The sequence below is a fragment of the Culex quinquefasciatus genome, chromosome 3, assembly GCF_015732765.1.
Source record: "Culex quinquefasciatus strain JHB chromosome 3, VPISU_Cqui_1.0_pri_paternal, whole genome shotgun sequence".
In the NCBI taxonomy this organism is placed as follows: Eukaryota; Metazoa; Arthropoda; class Insecta; order Diptera; family Culicidae; genus Culex; species Culex quinquefasciatus.
In genome coordinates, this window is record NC_051863.1 from 89,518,762 (window position 1) to 89,535,700 (window position 16,939).

The 16,939-nt window shown below is 45.2% G+C and overlaps 3 protein-coding genes across 8 annotated transcripts; all 3 read right to left on the reverse strand.

Annotated features, from left to right (window-relative positions):
* Positions 1 to 3,751: 3,751 nt before the first annotated feature.
* Positions 3,752 to 6,122, reverse strand: LOC119770611. Of its 2 annotated transcripts, XR_005278911.1 has the most exons (7): positions 5,956 to 6,122; positions 5,531 to 5,891; positions 5,231 to 5,468; positions 4,929 to 5,166; positions 4,506 to 4,866; positions 4,204 to 4,441; positions 3,752 to 4,139 (listed from the first exon to the last, which is right to left on the reverse strand). XR_005278911.1 is itself a non-coding variant. In XM_038265830.1 (3 exons), exons 1-3 carry the CDS (start codon positions 4,744 to 4,746, stop codon positions 4,082 to 4,084), a joined length of 537 nt encoding a protein of 178 aa, XP_038121758.1. In that variant the 5' UTR covers positions 4,747 to 4,837; the 3' UTR covers positions 3,752 to 4,081. The 2 variants fall into 2 exon arrangements, 1 of the variants encoding a protein (XP_038121758.1); XM_038265830.1 differs by lacking the exons at positions 4,929 to 5,166; positions 5,231 to 5,468; positions 5,531 to 5,891; positions 5,956 to 6,122 and having other exon boundaries at positions 4,506 to 4,837.
* Positions 6,123 to 6,687: 565 nt separating this feature from the next.
* Positions 6,688 to 14,351, reverse strand: LOC6038791. Of its 5 annotated transcripts, none has more exons than XM_038265823.1 (11): positions 14,273 to 14,351; positions 10,342 to 11,645; positions 10,242 to 10,277; positions 9,482 to 9,818; positions 9,382 to 9,417; positions 8,934 to 9,258; positions 8,510 to 8,870; positions 7,841 to 8,447; positions 7,416 to 7,776; positions 6,870 to 7,353; positions 6,688 to 6,807 (listed from the first exon to the last, which is right to left on the reverse strand). In XM_038265823.1, exons 2-6 carry the CDS (start codon positions 10,949 to 10,951, stop codon positions 9,240 to 9,242), a joined length of 1,038 nt encoding a protein of 345 aa, XP_038121751.1. In that variant the 5' UTR covers positions 10,952 to 11,645; positions 14,273 to 14,351; the 3' UTR covers positions 6,688 to 6,807; positions 6,870 to 7,353; positions 7,416 to 7,776; positions 7,841 to 8,447; positions 8,510 to 8,870; positions 8,934 to 9,239. The 5 variants fall into 5 exon arrangements, with proteins under 5 accessions (XP_038121751.1, XP_038121754.1, XP_038121752.1 ...); XM_038265826.1 differs by adding an exon at positions 9,942 to 9,977 and having other exon boundaries at positions 8,934 to 9,417; positions 10,040 to 10,277; XM_038265824.1 differs by having other exon boundaries at positions 8,934 to 9,417; positions 9,482 to 9,531; positions 9,790 to 9,977; positions 10,040 to 10,277.
* LOC119770603 lies at positions 11,745 to 15,173 on the reverse strand. Its single transcript, XM_038265819.1, has 4 exons — positions 14,837 to 15,173; positions 14,500 to 14,759; positions 12,548 to 14,438; positions 11,745 to 12,144 (listed from the first exon to the last, which is right to left on the reverse strand). Exons 2-4 carry the CDS (start codon positions 14,751 to 14,753, stop codon positions 11,794 to 11,796), a joined length of 2,496 nt encoding a protein of 831 aa, XP_038121747.1. The 5' UTR covers positions 14,754 to 14,759; positions 14,837 to 15,173; the 3' UTR covers positions 11,745 to 11,793.
* Between the last annotated feature and the right edge of the window lie 1,766 nt (positions 15,174 to 16,939).

The window sequence follows — 16,939 nt, forward strand, 5'->3', positions numbered from 1 at the left end:
TGTAGTACCGAAGCTAGAAAACCAAACCCGCGATGTGCGTTGTCACTGGCACATGGGAAGCATAGACGCTTCCCAGAAATTCGTTCGCTCAGAGTTCGATCAGAGAATGAGCAAAACAAAAAAGAAAGGCAAAAGAATGAGCATGAGGCTTCAGAACAGATAGCTGCTTGCGTCTAGTTTGCGTTCACTGAAGCTTAGCATAGAAAATAATGATAGGCGATATGTGATGAACGAGCAATCGATAAAGCAACTTGCACTAAAAGGGGGTAATCTAGTATCAAAACTCTATACGCGCCAGCATCACGCGCCAGCATTGCTCGCGTCTGCATGTGAAGCTCAACTTGACAACTTGTCGACGAGGCGACGGAAATCGCACATCCCCTTTCAAATGCGCCCAAGAGAGCTTAAATCCATAATGTGGGCTCTGAGAAACCCCCTACCACAAAATTGAGCACTTTTTTACCACACACGGACGTCACGCGTGCTCTACAGTAAATTAAGCGCCAAAATTCGGATATTGGAGGTAGACCAATTCTGTCATTGTCAATCGATCGGGCGTCGAAAATCGATCGTCCATGATTTTCTGCAAATTTTTCGAATTTATATTTCTCGAGAAATGATTTGAGAACGAAGCTTAAATTGGAGTCGGAGCCAAAAGCAAACACTATACCTTTCTTTAGTAAGAAAGGCAAAAATGGCGTATATCTCAAGTAGATTAAGAGCTACAAATTTGGCGCCTTCGACAAACTTCCATGAAATTTTCTCCTCTACAACTTTGCCGAAGACACCATAGCCCTACAACGTCATGTCAATAACTTCAAAAGATAGCCCTTATCAAGTACAACAACTCTTCCGAAGATACCATTTGGCTAGGACGTCAAATAAGGAGTTATCAATTTATTCCACTTGATTTTGCCATTCCGAACACTGTGCAATGGAGCATTTCCATTCGAGCAGTTCCGTAGTAACAGTTCAATAGTGCGTTTGTAAACAAGCAGTCTATCCCTTTTGCTCAAGTGACAGTTTCCGTGAAGTAAGAGGGGGATAGAGGGCTTGTTTACAAACGCAGATTCGCCCTATTGAACTGTTACTACGGAGTTTTTGCTTTTTTCTACAATGTATTCCTTATGGGAGAACTGTTATTTCTACCACTCGAATCGGATGCTCCATTAGAAATCACTTTTGTTTGAAACGATACGATTTTTTTTACTGAAGATAATTATTCAATTCAATCAAAGATTTGTTTCCTTTTTAAAGATTGGTGCGCCTCCACACAAATGTATGGGAATCATTAAATAGACTTGAAAAGTTTATATTTAGTGAATGGAAATTCAACAACCCAAACGTACAAGAACTATGCCAACAACTATCAGCGGAAGACAAGCAACTTTTTAATATTGATATAAAAAGTTTACAATGGCCAGATTATTTTATTCATTTGGCACAGGAGTAAGGCGTTACTTAAATAATGAGCATCCAAAGACACTGCCGGCGGCTCGAAAGAAGAATTCTATGTAAGTAACAAGCTGGATATTGAAAAAATACCGTCGACTGGGGCAAATCGGGACTATAGTCTGAAAAGGGACAGAAGTTTTCAGATCACTGAAACGCTTTAAATATGGAAGTTGATAAAATTTTGCTAAAACAAAATCAAACTATTGTGTGAAAACATGACTAAAACAGATGTATCATTTCACACCATGCGTCCCAATTTGCCTTAGAAGACGGTACAATGAATCTATAGGAGCAAGAGAAGTCATTCGGCTAACCGATGCGGATCCAGATTTGGAACCAGTGTCGTCAGATTACTTTGCAAGAAAGAGCGAGCGAGATGACATATTTCATATGAGCAACAGACTGCAAAAAAAAGAAAGAAAGTGTCTTAAAAGAATACAGTCATCCCACATATTCGGAACACCCACAAATTCGGAACACTTTTGTGGTAATTTGTCTATAGAATGCAAAATGCAACTTTTCTGCCGACCCTGCTATTTTTAAGGCCTTTATTTGGACATTTTCTTGCTATTTCACTAGTAAAAGTAGTACTTTTTGAACAAAAAACTTCATTTCAAGACTATTTTATCCAGAGCAGCAAAACACTGCCTCCAAATTGCCTGTTCCATGATTGTGGGATGTTATTGTGCCTCCCACAATTATGGAACACCTGTATTTAACTGATATTTCCACAAAAAAGTTATCAGACCATTCATAAAACATTACTAAGCATGAGTTTTATTGGTTTCGGAGTGCGAAGTCATTATTTTGTAAAAAATATGTACTCCTGGAGAGAATAAAAAGTTTGTTTACATCGTAAGAAAAAAGTGTTCCGAATTTGTGGATTTCAAGGGTCAATGTTTTTCTTTGAAAACTTGATATAAAACGTAAAAATGTACAGCCGGTCTATACATCAATCGAAAGATCGCAAGAAAAGCTTTCACATGATGGTAAAAGCAATTCATTATGTTCAATTATCGATTTTATATGATTTGTTGAACATTGGCCGATCTGTAAACTGTTCCGAATATGAGGGATGAGTGTAGATTGACTTCTCTTGCTCTTAGCAATGAATATGTCTGTACTTTGTTTGGTCAAATAGGAAAATGTTAACCTGGGCAGACGGTAATGACAAAATCCATCCAGATTTTTAAGCGAAGATGGCGTTACGAATGGTGCACGCTCGAAATGTCAAAATCGCGCAGTGGTACCAACATTAGAAAAAAAAGTTTGGCTGTCATGCCATGGCACACTTTAATTGTAATGTTGGTACCACTGCGTGATTTTGACATTTCGGGCGTTCACCATTCGTAACGCCATCTTCGCTTAAAAATCTGGATACCATTTAAATAACAACGAAAAACGAAGTTGACTTTATAGCTGTCGGCCACCATTGCATTGACCGAGCCACGTAGCCTAGTGGTAACGCTTCCGACTCGTCCCGAGCAGGGGTAAATAACACGGGAATACTATATTTTGGTATTACTTGGCATAATAACAAATACCAAAATGTGCCCTTGGTTGCCCAGTAATAGATGGTATAATACCATGAAATCATACCAAAGAACTGTATGGGGAAGACCAAAGCAATACCAAAACGAGCCATTCCAAGGGCAAATGAATACCAGACAAAAAACAACTTTCCGGGTAAATAAAAATCACATTGGACAAAAAACAATGAGAATTCTCTATAGGATTACAGCGGGAATTCAATTTGGCTAATGGGATTGCAATGAGAAATGGGTAGAATTGTGATGCTATATTTAAATCCTTCGAACAGGCAGGAAAACGAAGTCTTGCTTGGAGAGCCAAAAAATATCAGGTAAAGTAAACTAGAGGAATACTGGAATCGAACTAATGACAGGTAAGGTGCAGACACCATTTTAGCTACCCGTTTACCAACTGCACGGATAGAAATCCTGTCCGAGAAATCGACAACATTGTTGTCGATTCGTTCTAAAAATCGTTTCGGAATGTTTTCGACCAGTCGTCCGGTAACATTTGCAACGCATTCGAGACAAAATGTTGTCGATTTTGAGAACATAACGCATCTTAGATGGGTAACGCCTGAGCTGTCAAACGCGCTACCCCTCCATATTTGTTTTTCAAACTGACCGTTGCAACCGTACTGAAATGTTTGCAATAATAATAAGAAGAAATCAAGCAGAAAGAAGAAGAAGATCTATCAAAAACTTTTTCGTTTCCTTCAAATTGACGGTTGAATAAAGACATTTGTAACAATAAAAAACATGTTTATTTCATTAATCAGTATAATTTCGTAGTAAATACATATATTAGGCTGTCTGAATGTATTAAATGCATACGGCTAATCGTTATTTCGCTCGGCGAAACACGAAAACGAGTAGGGGCCTGGGGGACCCAGTCGTCGATAATCTAAAAGCTGCACGGATTAGGCTGGTTCTGGAACAAAACAAAGCTCGGCACGTGAAAGAGTTACGTAGGGAGCCTGCCGGAAATGAACGATCCGCCGGCTTGTCCGTGGCGAACAAGAGGAGTGCGCGCATGTTCTGTTCTCGATGGCCTCGGGGACAAAACGATGTTCCACGCTTGGACGATTTTCTGCGGGTCAGGACCGGAAATGGACGATCCTCCGGCTCCTTCTACAGCAACGAACCCGACGAGCCCTAGAAAAAATAGTTGAAAAAAGTCACCACAAATGGAACTAGCCGGGTTTGAACAATTTCTCACCTTCTTGACCGGTTCTGGGATAAAACGAAGCTCGGCATGCGTAAGATTTCCTGGACGAGTTCACCGGAAATGGACGATCCTCCGGACTGTCCGCGGCAAACAAGAGGAGCGCGCGTATGTTCTGTTCTTGATGGCCTCGGGGACAAAACGATGTTCCACGCTTGGACGATTTTCTGCGGGTCAGGACCGGAAATGGACGATCCTCCGGCTCCTTCTACAGCAACGAACCCGACGAGCCCTAGAAAAAATAGTTGAAAAAAGTCACCACAAATGGAACTAGCCGGGTTTGAACAATTTCTCACCTTTTTGACCGGTTCTGGGATAAAACGAAGCTCGGCATGCGTAAGATTTCCTGGACGAGTTCACCGGAAATGGACGATCCTCCGGAATGTCCGTGGCAAACAAGAGGAGCGCGCGCATGTTCTGTTCTTGATGGCCTCGGGGACAAAACGATGTTCGGCACGTGGAAGATTTCCTGGACGAGTTCACCGGAAATGGACGATCCTCCGGAATGTCCGTGGCAAACAAGAGGAGCGCGCGCATGTTCTGTTCTTGATGGCCTCGGGGACAAAACGATGTTCCACGCTTGGACGATTTTCTGCGGGTCAGGACCGGAAATGGACGATCCTCCGGCTCCTTCTACAGCAACGAACCCGACGAGCCCTAGAAAAATAGTTGAAAAAGTCACCACAAATGGAACTAGCCGGGTTTGAACAATTTCTCACCTTCTTGACCGGTTCTGGGATAAAACGAAGCTCGGCATGCGTAAGATTTCCTGGACGAGTTCACCGGAAATGGACGATCCTCCGGACTGTCCGCGGCAAAAAAGAGGAGCGCGCGCATGTTCTGTTGTTGATGGCCTCGGGGACAAAACGATGTTCCACGCTTGGACGATTTTCTGCGGGTCAGGACCGGAAATGGACGATCCTCCGGCTCCTTCTACAGCAACGAACCCGACGAGCCCTAGAAAAAATAGTTGAAAAAAGTCACCACAAATGGAACTAGCCGGGTTTGAACAATTTCTCACCTTCTTGACCGGTTCTGGGATAAAACGAAGCTCGGCATGCGTAAGATTTCCTGGACGAGTTCACCGGAAATGGACGATCCTCCGGAATGTCCGTGGCAAACAAGAGGAGCGCGCGCATGTTCTGTTCTTGATGGCCTCGGGGACAAAACGATGTTCCACGCTTGGACGATTTTCTGCGGGTCAGGACCGGAAATGGACGATCCTCCGGCTCCTTCTACAGCAACGAACCCGACGAGCCCTAGAAAAATAGTTGAAAAAGTCACCACAAATGGAACTAGCCGGGTTTGAACAATTTCTCACCTTCTTGACCGGTTCTGGGATAAAACGAAGCTCGGCATGCGTAAGATTTCCTGGACGAGTTCACCGGAAATGGACGATCCTCCGGACTGTCCGCGGCAAACAAGAGGAGCGCGCGCATGTTCTGTTCTCGATGGCCTCGGGGACAAAACGATGTTCGGCACGTGGAAGATTTCCTGGACGAGTTCACCGGAAATGGACGATCCTCCGGACTGTCCGCGGCAAACAAGAGGAGCGCGCGTATGTTCTGTTCTTGATGGCCTCGGGGACAAAACGATGTTCCACGCTTGGACGATTTTCTGCGGGTCAGGACCGGAAATGGACGATCCTCCGGCTCCTTCTACAGCAACGAACCCGACGAGCCCTAGAAAAAATAGTTGAAAAAAGTCACCACAAATGGAACTAGCCGGGTTTGAACAATTTCTCACCTTCTTGACCGGTTCTGGGATAAAACGAAGCTCGGCATGCGTAAGATTTCCTGGACGAGTTCACCGGAAATGGACGATCCTCCGGACTGTCCGCGGCAAACAAGAGGAGCGCGCGCATGTTCTGTTCTCGATGGCCTCGGGGACAAAACGATGTTCGGCACGTGGAAGATTTCTGGACGAGTTCACCGGAAATGGACGATCCTCCGGACTGTCCGCGGCAAACAAGAGGAGCGCGCGCATGTTCTGTTCTCGATGGCCTCGGGGACAAAACGATGTTCGGCACGTGGAAGATTTCCTGGACGAGTTCACCGGAAATGGACGATCCTCCGGACTGTCCGCGGCAAACAAGAGGAGCGCGCGCATGTTCTGTTCTCGATGGCCTCGGGGACAAAACGATGTTCGGCACGTGGAAGATTTCCTGGACGAGTTCACCGGAAATGGACGATCCTCCGGACTGTCCGCGGCAAACAAGAGGAGCGCGCGCATGTTCTGTTCTCGATGGCCTCGGGGACAAAACGATGTTCGGCACGTGGAAGATTTCCTGGACGAGTTCACCGGAAATGGACGATCCTCCGGACTGTCCGCGGCAAACAAGAGGAGCGCGCGCATGTTCTGTTCTCGATGGCCTCGGGGACAAAACGATGTTCGGCACGTGGAAGATTTCCTGGACGAGTTCACCGGAAATGGACGATCCTCCGGACTGTCCGCGGCAAACAAGAGGAGCGCGCGCATGTTCTGTTCTTGATGGCCTCGGGGACAAAACGATGTTCCACGCTTGGACGATTTTCTGCGGGTCAGGACCGGAAATGGACGATCCTCCGGCTCCTTCTACAGCAACGAACCCGACGAGCCCTAGAAAAATAGTTGAAAAAGTCACCACAAATGGAACTAGCCGGGTTTGAACAATTTCTCACCTTCTTGACCGGTTCTGGGATAAAACGAAGCTCGGCATGCGTAAGATTTCCTGGACGAGTTCACCGGAAATGGACGATCCTCCGGACTGTCCGCGGCAAACAAGAGGAGCGCGCGCATGTTCTGTTCTCGATGGCCTCGGGGACAAAACGATGTTCGGCACGTGGAAGATTTCCTGGACGAGTTCACCGGAAATGGACGATCCTCCGGACTGTCCGCGGCAAACAAGAGGAGCGCGCGTATGTTCTGTTCTTGATGGCCTCGGGGACAAAACGATGTTCGGCACGTGGAAGATTTCCTGGACGAGTTCACCGGAAATGGACGATCCTCCGGACTGTCCGCGGCAAACAAGAGGAGCGCGCGTATGTTCTGTTCTTGATGGCCTCGGGGACAAAACGATGTTCCACGCTTGGACGATTTTCTGCGGGTCAGGACCGGAAATGGACGATCCTCCGGCTCCTTCTACAGCAACGAACCCGACGAGCCCTAGAAAAATAGTTGAAAAAGTCACCACAAATGGAACTAGCCGGGTTTGAACAATTTCTCACCTTCTTGACCGGTTCTGGGATAAAACGAAGCTCGGCATGCGTAAGATTTCCTGGACGAGTTCACCGGAAATGGACGATCCTCCGGACTGTCCGCGGCAAACAAGAGGAGCGCGCGCATGTTCTGTTCTCGATGGCCTCGGGGACAAAACGATGTTCGGCACGTGGAAGATTTCCTGGACGAGTTCACCGGAAATGGACGATCCTCCGGACTGTCCGCGGCAAACAAGAGGAGCGCGCGTATGTTCTGTTCTTGATGGCCTCGGGGACAAAACGATGTTCCACGCTTGGACGATTTTCTGCGGGTCAGGACCGGAAATGGACGATCCTCCGGCTCCTTCTACAGCAACGAACCCGACGAGCCCTAGAAAAAATAGTTGAAAAATGTCACCACAAATGGAACTAGCCGGGTTTGAACAATTTCTCACCTTCTTGACCGGTTCTGGGATAAAACGAAGCTCGGCATGCGTAAGATTTCCTGGACGAGTTCACCGGAAATGGACGATCCTCCGGACTGTCCGCGGCAAACAAGAGGAGCGCGCGCATGTTCTGTTCTCGATGGCCTCGGGGACAAAACGATGTTCGGCACGTGGAAGATTTCCTGGACGAGTTCACCGGAAATGGACGATCCTCCGGACTGTCCGCGGCAAACAAGAGGAGCGCGCGCATGTTCTGTTCTCGATGGCCTCGGGGACAAAACGATGTTCGGCACGTGGAAGATTTCCTGGACGAGTTCACCGGAAATGGACGATCCTCCGGACTGTCCGCGGCAAACAAGAGGAGCGCGCGCATGTTCTGTTCTCGATGGCCTCGGGGACAAAACGATGTTCGGCACGTGGAAGATTTCCTGGACGAGTTCACCGGAAATGGACGATCCTCCGGACTGTCCGCGGCAAACAAGAGGAGCGCGCGTATGTTCTGTTCTTGATGGCCTCGGGGACAAAACGATGTTCCACGCTTGGACGATTTTCTGCGGGTCAGGACCGGAAATGGACGATCCTCCGGCTCCTTCTACAGCAACGAACCCGACGAGCCCTAGAAAAATAGTTGAAAAAGTCACCACAAATGGAACTAGCCGGGTTTGAACAATTTCTCACCTTCTTGACCGGTTCTGGGATAAAACGAAGCTCGGCATGCGTAAGATTTCCTGGACGAGTTCACCGGAAATGGACGATCCTCCGGACTGTCCGCGGCAAACAAGAGGAGCGCGCGCATGTTCTGTTCTCGATGGCCTCGGGGACAAAACGATGTTCGGCACGTGGAAGATTTCCTGGACGAGTTCACCGGAAATGGACGATCCTCCGGACTGTCCGCGGCAAACAAGAGGAGCGCGCGTATGTTCTGTTCTTGATGGCCTCGGGGACAAAACGATGTTCCACGCTTGGACGATTTTCTGCGGGTCAGGACCGGAAATGGACGATCCTCCGGCTCCTTCTACAGCAACGAACCCGACGAGCCCTAGAAAAAATAGTTGAAAAAGTCACCACAAATGGAACTAGCCGGGTTTGAACAATTTCTCACCTTCTTGACCGGTTCTGGGATAAAACGAAGCTCGGCATGCGTAAGATTTCCTGGACGAGTTCACCGGAAATGGACGATCCTCCGGACTGTCCGCGGCAAACAAGAGGAGCGCGCGCATGTTCTGTTCTCGATGGCCTCGGGGACAAAACGATGTTCGGCACGTGGAAGATTTCCTGGACGAGTTCACCGGAAATGGACGATCCTCCGGACTGTCCGCGGCAAACAAGAGGAGCGCGCGCATGTTCTGTTCTCGATGGCCTCGGGGACAAAACGATGTTCGGCACGTGGAAGATTTCCTGGACGAGTTCACCGGAAATGGACGATCCTCCGGAATGTCCGTGGCAAACAAGAGGAGCGCGCGCATGTTCTGTTCTTGATGGCCTCGGGGACAAAACGATGTTCCACGCTTGGACGATTTTCTGCGGGACAGGACCGGAAATGGACGATCCTCCGGCTCCTTCTACAGCAACGAACCCGACGAGCCCTAGAAAAAATAGTTGAAAAAAGTCACCACAAATGGAACTAGCCGGGTTTGAACAATTTCTCACCTTTTTGACCGGTTCTGGGATAAAACGAAGCTCGGCATGCGTAAGATTTCCTGGACGAGTTCACCGGAAACGGACGATCCTCCGGACTGTCCTCCGGACTGTCCGCGGCAAAAAAGAGGAGCGCGCGCATGTTCTGTTGTTGATGGCCTCGGGGACAAAACGATGTTCGGCACGTGGAAGATTTCCTGGACGAGTTCACCGGAAATGGACGATCCTCCGGACTGTCCGCGGCAAACAAGAGGAGCGCGCGCATGTTCTGTTCTCGATGGCCTCGGGGACAAAACGATGTTCGGCACGTGGAAGATTTCCTGGACGAGTTCACCGGAAATGGACGATCCTCCGGAATGTCCGTGGCAAACAAGAGGAGCGCGCGCATGTTCTGTTCTTGATGGCCTCGGGGACAAAACGATGTTCCACGCTTGGACGATTTTCTGCGGGACAGGACCGGAAATGGACGATCCTCCGGCTCCTTCTACAGCAACGAACCCGACGAGCCCTAGAAAAATAGTTGAAAAAGTCACCACAAATGGAACTAGCCGGGTTTGAACAATTTCTCACCTTCTTGACCGGTTCTGGGATAAAACGAAGCTCGGCATGCGTAAGATTTCCTGGACGAGTTCACCGGAAATGGACGATCCTCCGGACTGTCCGCGGCAAACAAGAGGAGCGCGCGTATGTTCTGTTCTTGATGGCCTCGGGGACAAAACGATGTTCCACGCTTGGACGATTTTCTGCGGGTCAGGACCGGAAATGGACGATCCTCCGGCTCCTTCTACAGCAACGAACCCGACGAGCCCTAGAAAAAATAGTTGAAAAAAGTCACCACAAATGGAACTAGCCGGGTTTGAACAATTTCTCACCTTTTTGACCGGTTCTGGGATAAAACGAAGCTCGGCATGCGTAAGATTTCCTGGACGAGTTCACCGGAAATGGACGATCCTCCGGACTGTCCGCGGCAAAAAAGAGGAGCGCGCGCATGTTCTGTTGTTGATGGCCTCGGGGACAAAACGATGTTCGGCACGTGGAAGATTTCCTGGACGAGTTCACCGGAAATGGACGATCCTCCGGACTGTCCGCGGCAAACAAGAGGAGCGATCGCATGTTCTGTTCTCGATGGCCTCGGGGACAAAACGATGTTCGGCACGTGGAAGATTTCCTGGACGAGTTCACCGGAAATGGACGATCCTCCGGACTGTCCGCGGCAAACAAGAGGAGCGCGCGTATGTTCTGTTCTTGATGGCCTCGGGGACAAAACGATGTTCGGCACGTGGAAGATTTCCTGGACGAGTTCACCGGAAATGGACGATCCTCCGGACTGTCCGCGGCAAACAAGAGGAGCGCGCGCATGTTCTGTTCTCGATGGCCTCGGGGACAAAACGATGTTCGGCACGTGGAAGATTTCCTGGACGAGTTCACCGGAAATGGACGATCCTCCGGACTGTCCGCGGCAAACAAGAGGAGCGCGCGCATGTTCTGTTCTCGATGGCCTCGGGGACAAAACGATGTTCGGCACGTGGAAGATTTCCTGGACGTGTTCACCGGAAATGGATGATCCTCCGGAATGTCCGCGGCAAACAAGAGGAGTCTTGCCTCACATGATATCAAGGTTTTGAACGTAAGATCAGTTTATTAGGGATGTCAAAACAAACAAATATGCCTTCGTCTGCGAATTCACATCGGCGTGGTTATAATTCAGAAATATGTACATTGCATTTCTTATTATCTAATTATTGTGTAAAATAAAAGAGAGTGAAAAGTAAAAAGAAGAGATCTTCAGACCATAAAATATAAATGATTCATTAGAAAAGAAAAAAAATTAAACATCCTTCCACGGCATGAGAATGCGAGCAGCTTCTTCAACAACAGGACATTTCTTCTTCGAGGCAATTTCGAACAGATGTTCTTGCACAAAACTCCATGCTGGAACAGCGTCGGCATTGTAGTTGAGGTTTAGTACAAACGTAATTGCGATGACGGCACCGATTGCCTCAACAACATTCCGGAAGCGATATTTTATATTGTCAAACACTACCATGAATGTGGGGCAGTCGTCTGGTCCTACGGCCATCACGGTTGGTTGCAAGTAGAATTTTTGCTTAGGCGTATTTCTTGCATGGAGGAACTGCTTCCGCGCCGTGATAATCTCCTCAACCGCTGCAGCATTCTGGAAAATGAAATTATTTTATAGTACGGAAAACAAAACAAAAATGTGTAGAAGTATTTTGGTTTTTGTCTGCTATTCAATGAACAAATACAACAATATTCAATTACCAGATTAAGGATACATTTTATTTAAAATACAATGAATTTAATTACAATTTTATTCTTATTATTTTTTCTCCACTTGCTAAAGTGTGAAATCGATTAGGAACAATATTTTGATTCTCATACTCAAAGCAAACAAGTTCAAAAACATTATCATCAATCATATATCCATCAAAGTGTGAATTATAGGTAAACTTATCAAATTGTTTGCAAACAAATATAAATTTTTTATCAAAATTAAGAATATGTTGTACTTGACGAAATACATAGCTATTGTTCGAATGATCGGCAAAAACCGTTCCAGTTTTAATACGTTTACTGCCAAGTTTAACATAATCGCATCTTAACACAATATTTTCCGGCAAATTCAGATTTGGTACATTTGGTAGATCTTCAACCTAAAAAAATAGTAAATGTATAATAAAAAGTTGACCTCAAAAATCAAAACATATCTCTGATTAAAACAAACTATAGGTTTTGTTTTTTGTCTGAATGAACGCCACATGCCACAAGATTTATATTTGGCCCTAGGCGTCCAAAACCATGAATCAAGAGAGATCCCAAATCTTATACTTGCAATTTATAGGTCCTTTTGCCAATCCTTAAATTTAAGAAATCCTATATGTCAGAAGATGTAAGATCTCTTCCCTTTAAATCTTTTGGACGCGTGGGGCTAATTATAAATCTCACAATATAAATTACAAATATCTGGATTAGCAGTGCGAATTTCTTCGTTTTTGACGTTCAACTCGACTAATCAAAGTTGTTCTAAGTTTGTGGGATGATTCTACGACTTCTTACCGAACATAGCACAGCTTTTCCCGGTTTCAGGACATCTGGTTCAAAAAAGTTTTTATTTGTCATTAAATTGTAAGCAAGTTGCAATTGATCCTTGATAGCAATAGTGAGTGCAATGTTTATGCGGCAAGCTGTTGAGTTAGCAATTTTTTTATAAATTCGGTGGCGAGCTTCTAGAAGAAAACAAGCAGTGTATTTAGCAGGTCCAAAATTTTCAATCGATACAGGATAGTGGGTCAAAAAATGACCCTTAGGTTTAAGATGGCAATCGAATATTTCCAAATATTCGGTGAGATTATTTGCAATTGCGGTACGAAGATTTTCCAGTGATTCGGCGGTAAAAACTGGACTCATAATAAGATCTCCTATTTTAACTACGTCCAACAAAAACTCCCATTCTCTGGTATTCGGAATGATGTCCCCAATCATCAATGCAATATTCTCAACGAGTGTTTTCATTTGCCCTGAAGACGTTTTCAACTTCCTGGCTCGAATGTGTTCCGTTGCGATCGGCTCCGGCTTGTTTCTTCGATCGTTGTATTCGTAGTCATAACATTTAATGCGATGATTAAGTTGCTCGATTGTTATGTGGCCATCTTCGATGAATTTAAGAAAACAAGCAGTCAAGGCATCGTGGACATAACCCTCGTAGAAATCGTGCATTGCATCTACATTCTTCAACTCCGTTATATGGAAATTGGGTATCGAATTAAACACAGAATCACAGTGCACGCCAGATGCAGAAAACTCTTTCTGCAAACATTCGTTGTAGTTGTCTTCATTGCGATAAAGAGTTGGGTCATCTCTAACTGATGTTCGCATTGTATCTAGATGCATTAAGCAGGTTCGACACGGATAATTCGCTACAAATGAGCTGCTGTAGTCGAGTATTTTATTCAAGCCCAAATTGTCACCACGCAGTCCACCAAACAGGAAAAATATCTTCGTAGGTTTCCCATCGATTTGGAATTCCATTCCATCACGTTCTAATCCAATAATTTCCTCGATCAATGGAGCCAAAATTTCCTCATTCGAGAGCGATTTTTCAATAGCAGAATATCCAAACATCACTAAGAAAGTATTTTCAATTAAACCGACAACATGCCTTGGTAAAGCCGGAAACGATAAGTAGTATCCATTCAGTGCTTGTTTGCCCGCTTTAGAACCCAGCGGGTTGTTGATTTCAAATCCATCGCTATACACCATGTACGGTACACATATGTCTTCTAACGGGCGATCCTCAATTTTTTTTTGCCAAAAAAAACCTTTCAGGAAGTTATCCTTCAAGTCGGATGATGAATTGTTGATTTCCTGTATGTGTCGTAAGACAGCCTTAAGGTTTGATTCATTTGAAAACAGTTTCGAGAATAAATTGCGCAGGCCAATATACACTCCTCCTCGTTTCATTTCTTTGAGTTGCACTGTTGAATCAATTTCAGAAGGTTGTGGTTCTAGATTCAGTTCATATATGTTAGCTGAGGGATCTTTGAAACATTCGCGAGCTTTCAATATTTTTAAAAATTTGTATTCAGTGGAACACGGTTCGAAAACACTGGTTATTTCCAAAATAGAGTTGAGAACAGTTTTTTTCTCCTCCCTGGGAATGTACATTTCAACCTTGTCAAATATCGCATGTGCTACCGGAGTAAGCAGATCATCTTGTATTTGATTAACCAATTGGAAAACCATTTCTCGATTGAATGTTGGAAGGCTGTTTAAAGAACTCACAAAAAGTAGTGCAATTTCTTGCAATGGGGTCAGTGCTTCCATAGAATCCATTTCAGCTTGAATAGAACTCCAAAAGTTTTGCGATTCCTGATTTTCCAAGTTGTTATCAGCATCTGGAGCATTGCTGGAACTTTCAGAGGAAGATTGCATACTAACATTGGCTGAACTAGAAAATTAAACAATAGTTTACAAAATCCTCACATATATTATTATATAAAATAGCTAACCATTCAGCTTCAGTAGGTTGAGAGTCATCTCTGAGGTTTGCCGTTTGAAAATGTGATTGCTGAGAATCTTGTCCCGGATGATCTCTTATCAAATGTTTGGTGAATGAACTTGATGATGTGTAATCCCGTTTACAATCGACACATGTAAATGCACTATTCATGTAGATTTGGTGAATTCTCTTATCTAATAAGTGGTCCTTCAATAATTTCACGGTATCAAAAGATAATTTGCACAGGAAGCATTGGAACCCCATTTTTATCTGAAATGAAATGAAATTATTTATGATTCAATAAATAATAATAAATATATGAAGAAAAAAATACAATATCTACTTACTTAAGAGATACCATCCACAAAATTAATCATGCAGGACCACGACACTCCCAATTGTGATGTTAATTTAGAAAATAAGTTAGGTTTATATTCATGCAACACAAGCAACTAAGCATTCCAGATTATTAGTAATCACATGCACAAACATCACTCACAAAACAATTGACAACCACACCAAAGAAATATATTATTACAAATGTGAAAATCATATGTATCTCAAGCACTTTGACAAGATAGCTACTTAAACGCGTTTTCAACTGAAATCAAATAATCTAAAACTTATGGACTAATGATTAATCACTGTTGCATAGGTATTTATAGCTAGGATATAACACTCTGTTGTCTTCACTTAACTTTATCATCAACAGATCTATATTATCTCTATATATCTCAGCTTGCTTCATAGGAATATTTGAGCTGGTTATTGTAATGCCTCAGTACATACACGAAAAAATTACAGGGTATAAAACAAACCAAAGTTTTGCACAAAAGGTGCCCATCATTTTTCAACTCCTCCAACATCCTCCTCACGTTGAAATGGCTGCATTTCAAACCTCCATCCTTGCTTCTGAAGCTGGTAATTTCCAGCTTCTGATGTCGATCGATTCCGGCGGCAGGTCATCAATTATACTCGGAGTGACTAACAGCTCCAGCTCGGTCGAGAAATCGCCAACGCGAGACCTAACCGTCGATCTTGCAGGCATACATTCCACTGACCTGGTAGTCGGCGCGCTCCTTCTTGATCGCCAGTTTTTCGGCAAACCGTTCCGTAAGTAAGTGGTTCTGCGATCCCGAGTCTATGAGCGCCCGATACAAATGCAGTCGACGAGTATCACGGCGGTCGAGAGGAGCGTCTGTTTCTTGGCACGTCGAGTGCGCCTTCGGCGAGGCCTGCGCCATTGACATCGGAGCGCCCATCTGCTTCTTCACTCCATCAGTGTGAAGCATGATGTGATGCCGCTTACCACAAATCTTGCAGGTGTTCGTCGAAGTACAGACTGCCATGCGATGTCCCTTCTTCAAACAGTTGAAGCACAACCCACACTTCCTTAAGTGGCTGTACTTTTCGTTCACGGATTTTGTCCCTTTCAAGTCATCAGCATCAGCAGCGCTACCGATCTGTGCGGCTTGGCAGAGTTCGCCGACACACTTGTCGACTCCAACTGCTCTAGAACTCTGCAAATCTTCTTCAGGAACTCCATAGTTGCCTCGATGTGCTTGTCAATTACCACTCGCTTGTCCTCATAGGTCTCCACCAAGAGAACCCATGCCGCCTCGTAATCGTTGTAATCGTTGCACCAGTTCTCGTAAGTCACTTTCACTTCTTTCGAGTCTTTCACTTCGCTTTTCGCGGGGGTCTTCTTCTTTGGCGTCTTCTTCTTACCACCTTTGGGCGTTCTCAACATCATTCATGCCCGTCGCTAGTTGGTTCTACGCCTCGACGCTCCACAAACATTCACATACGGACACGTAGACCACGCGAACGAATTGGATTTCTCCGTCACTTCCGGACCACTTGTCCGGTGTTTCGGAACCTTATTCCGATCTTCCGGAACCTTTTTTCCGGTTATTCGGTGCACTTCCCCGGTCTTTCACAGCACTGGCTATCGGATCGCGCACTATTTCTCGGCGTGGGTGCTACGCCCCTCGACGTTTCAAAGTCGGATTCCAGTCGAAATTCATCAATCGTCACTTCCGGACTACTACTTCAGCATCCGGCTCTTGCAGGACCACAATGTTCTCCGTTTTCGAATCGAGTGGACTGTATTTTTCTTTAAGCGAACGGATCGAGACAAAACGCGCGCGTCTTCTCTTTTACGGCTACACACTAAACTCTAATCCTTCATTATTTTTGACATTGTGAGGTACACGGAAAAATTACAGGGTATGAAAATAAACCAAAGTTTTGCACAAAAGGTGCCCATCATTTTTCAACTCGTCCAACAGTTTGGAAAACCTAATAGGGGAAATTCTCGTATGACTTACAAAATATCAAACAAAAAAGTTACTAACCACCAATTTGCTGATTTTTACTATCTAAACAACTTAATTTGTAAACTCACTAATTTGTCACTCGAACTCAGTTAAAAACGCTTATTTATGAGC

Bases quoted from the DNA above. Each gene is read 5' to 3' on its own strand.
- LOC119770611 (XM_038265830.1), bottom strand. From the start codon at position 4,746: ATGCGCGCGCTCCTCTTGTTTGCCACGGACATTCCGGAGGATCGTCCA. The intron at 4,442-4,505 runs GTGAGAAATTGT...TATTTTTTCTAG, and splicing joins TCCCAGAACCGGTCAAAAAG to GGCTCGTCGGGTTCGTTGCT. The intron at 4,140-4,203 runs GTGAGAAATTGT...TATTTTTTCTAG, and splicing joins TCCCAGAACCGGTCAAGAAG to GGCTCGTCGGGTTCGTTGCT.
- LOC6038791 (XM_038265822.1), bottom strand. From the start codon at position 10,951: ATGCGCGCGCTCCTCTTGTTTGCCGCGGACAGTCCGGAGGATCGTCCA. The intron at 10,278-10,341 runs GTGAGAAATTGT...TATTTTTTCTAG, and splicing joins TCCCAGAACCGGTCAAAAAG to GGCTCGTCGGGTTCGTTGCT. The intron at 9,418-9,481 runs GTGAGAAATTGT...TATTTTTTCTAG, and splicing joins TCCCAGAACCGGTCAAAAAG to GGCTCGTCGGGTTCGTTGCT.
- LOC119770603 (XM_038265819.1), bottom strand. From the start codon at position 14,753: ATGGGGTTCCAATGCTTCCTGTGCAAATTATCTTTTGATACCGTGAAA. The intron at 14,439-14,499 runs GTTAGCTATTTT...TTAATTTTCTAG, and splicing joins CAACCTACTGAAGCTGAATG to TTCAGCCAATGTTAGTATGC. The intron at 12,145-12,547 runs GTAAGAAGTCGT...CTATTTTTTTAG, and splicing joins GAAAAGCTGTGCTATGTTCG to GTTGAAGATCTACCAAATGT.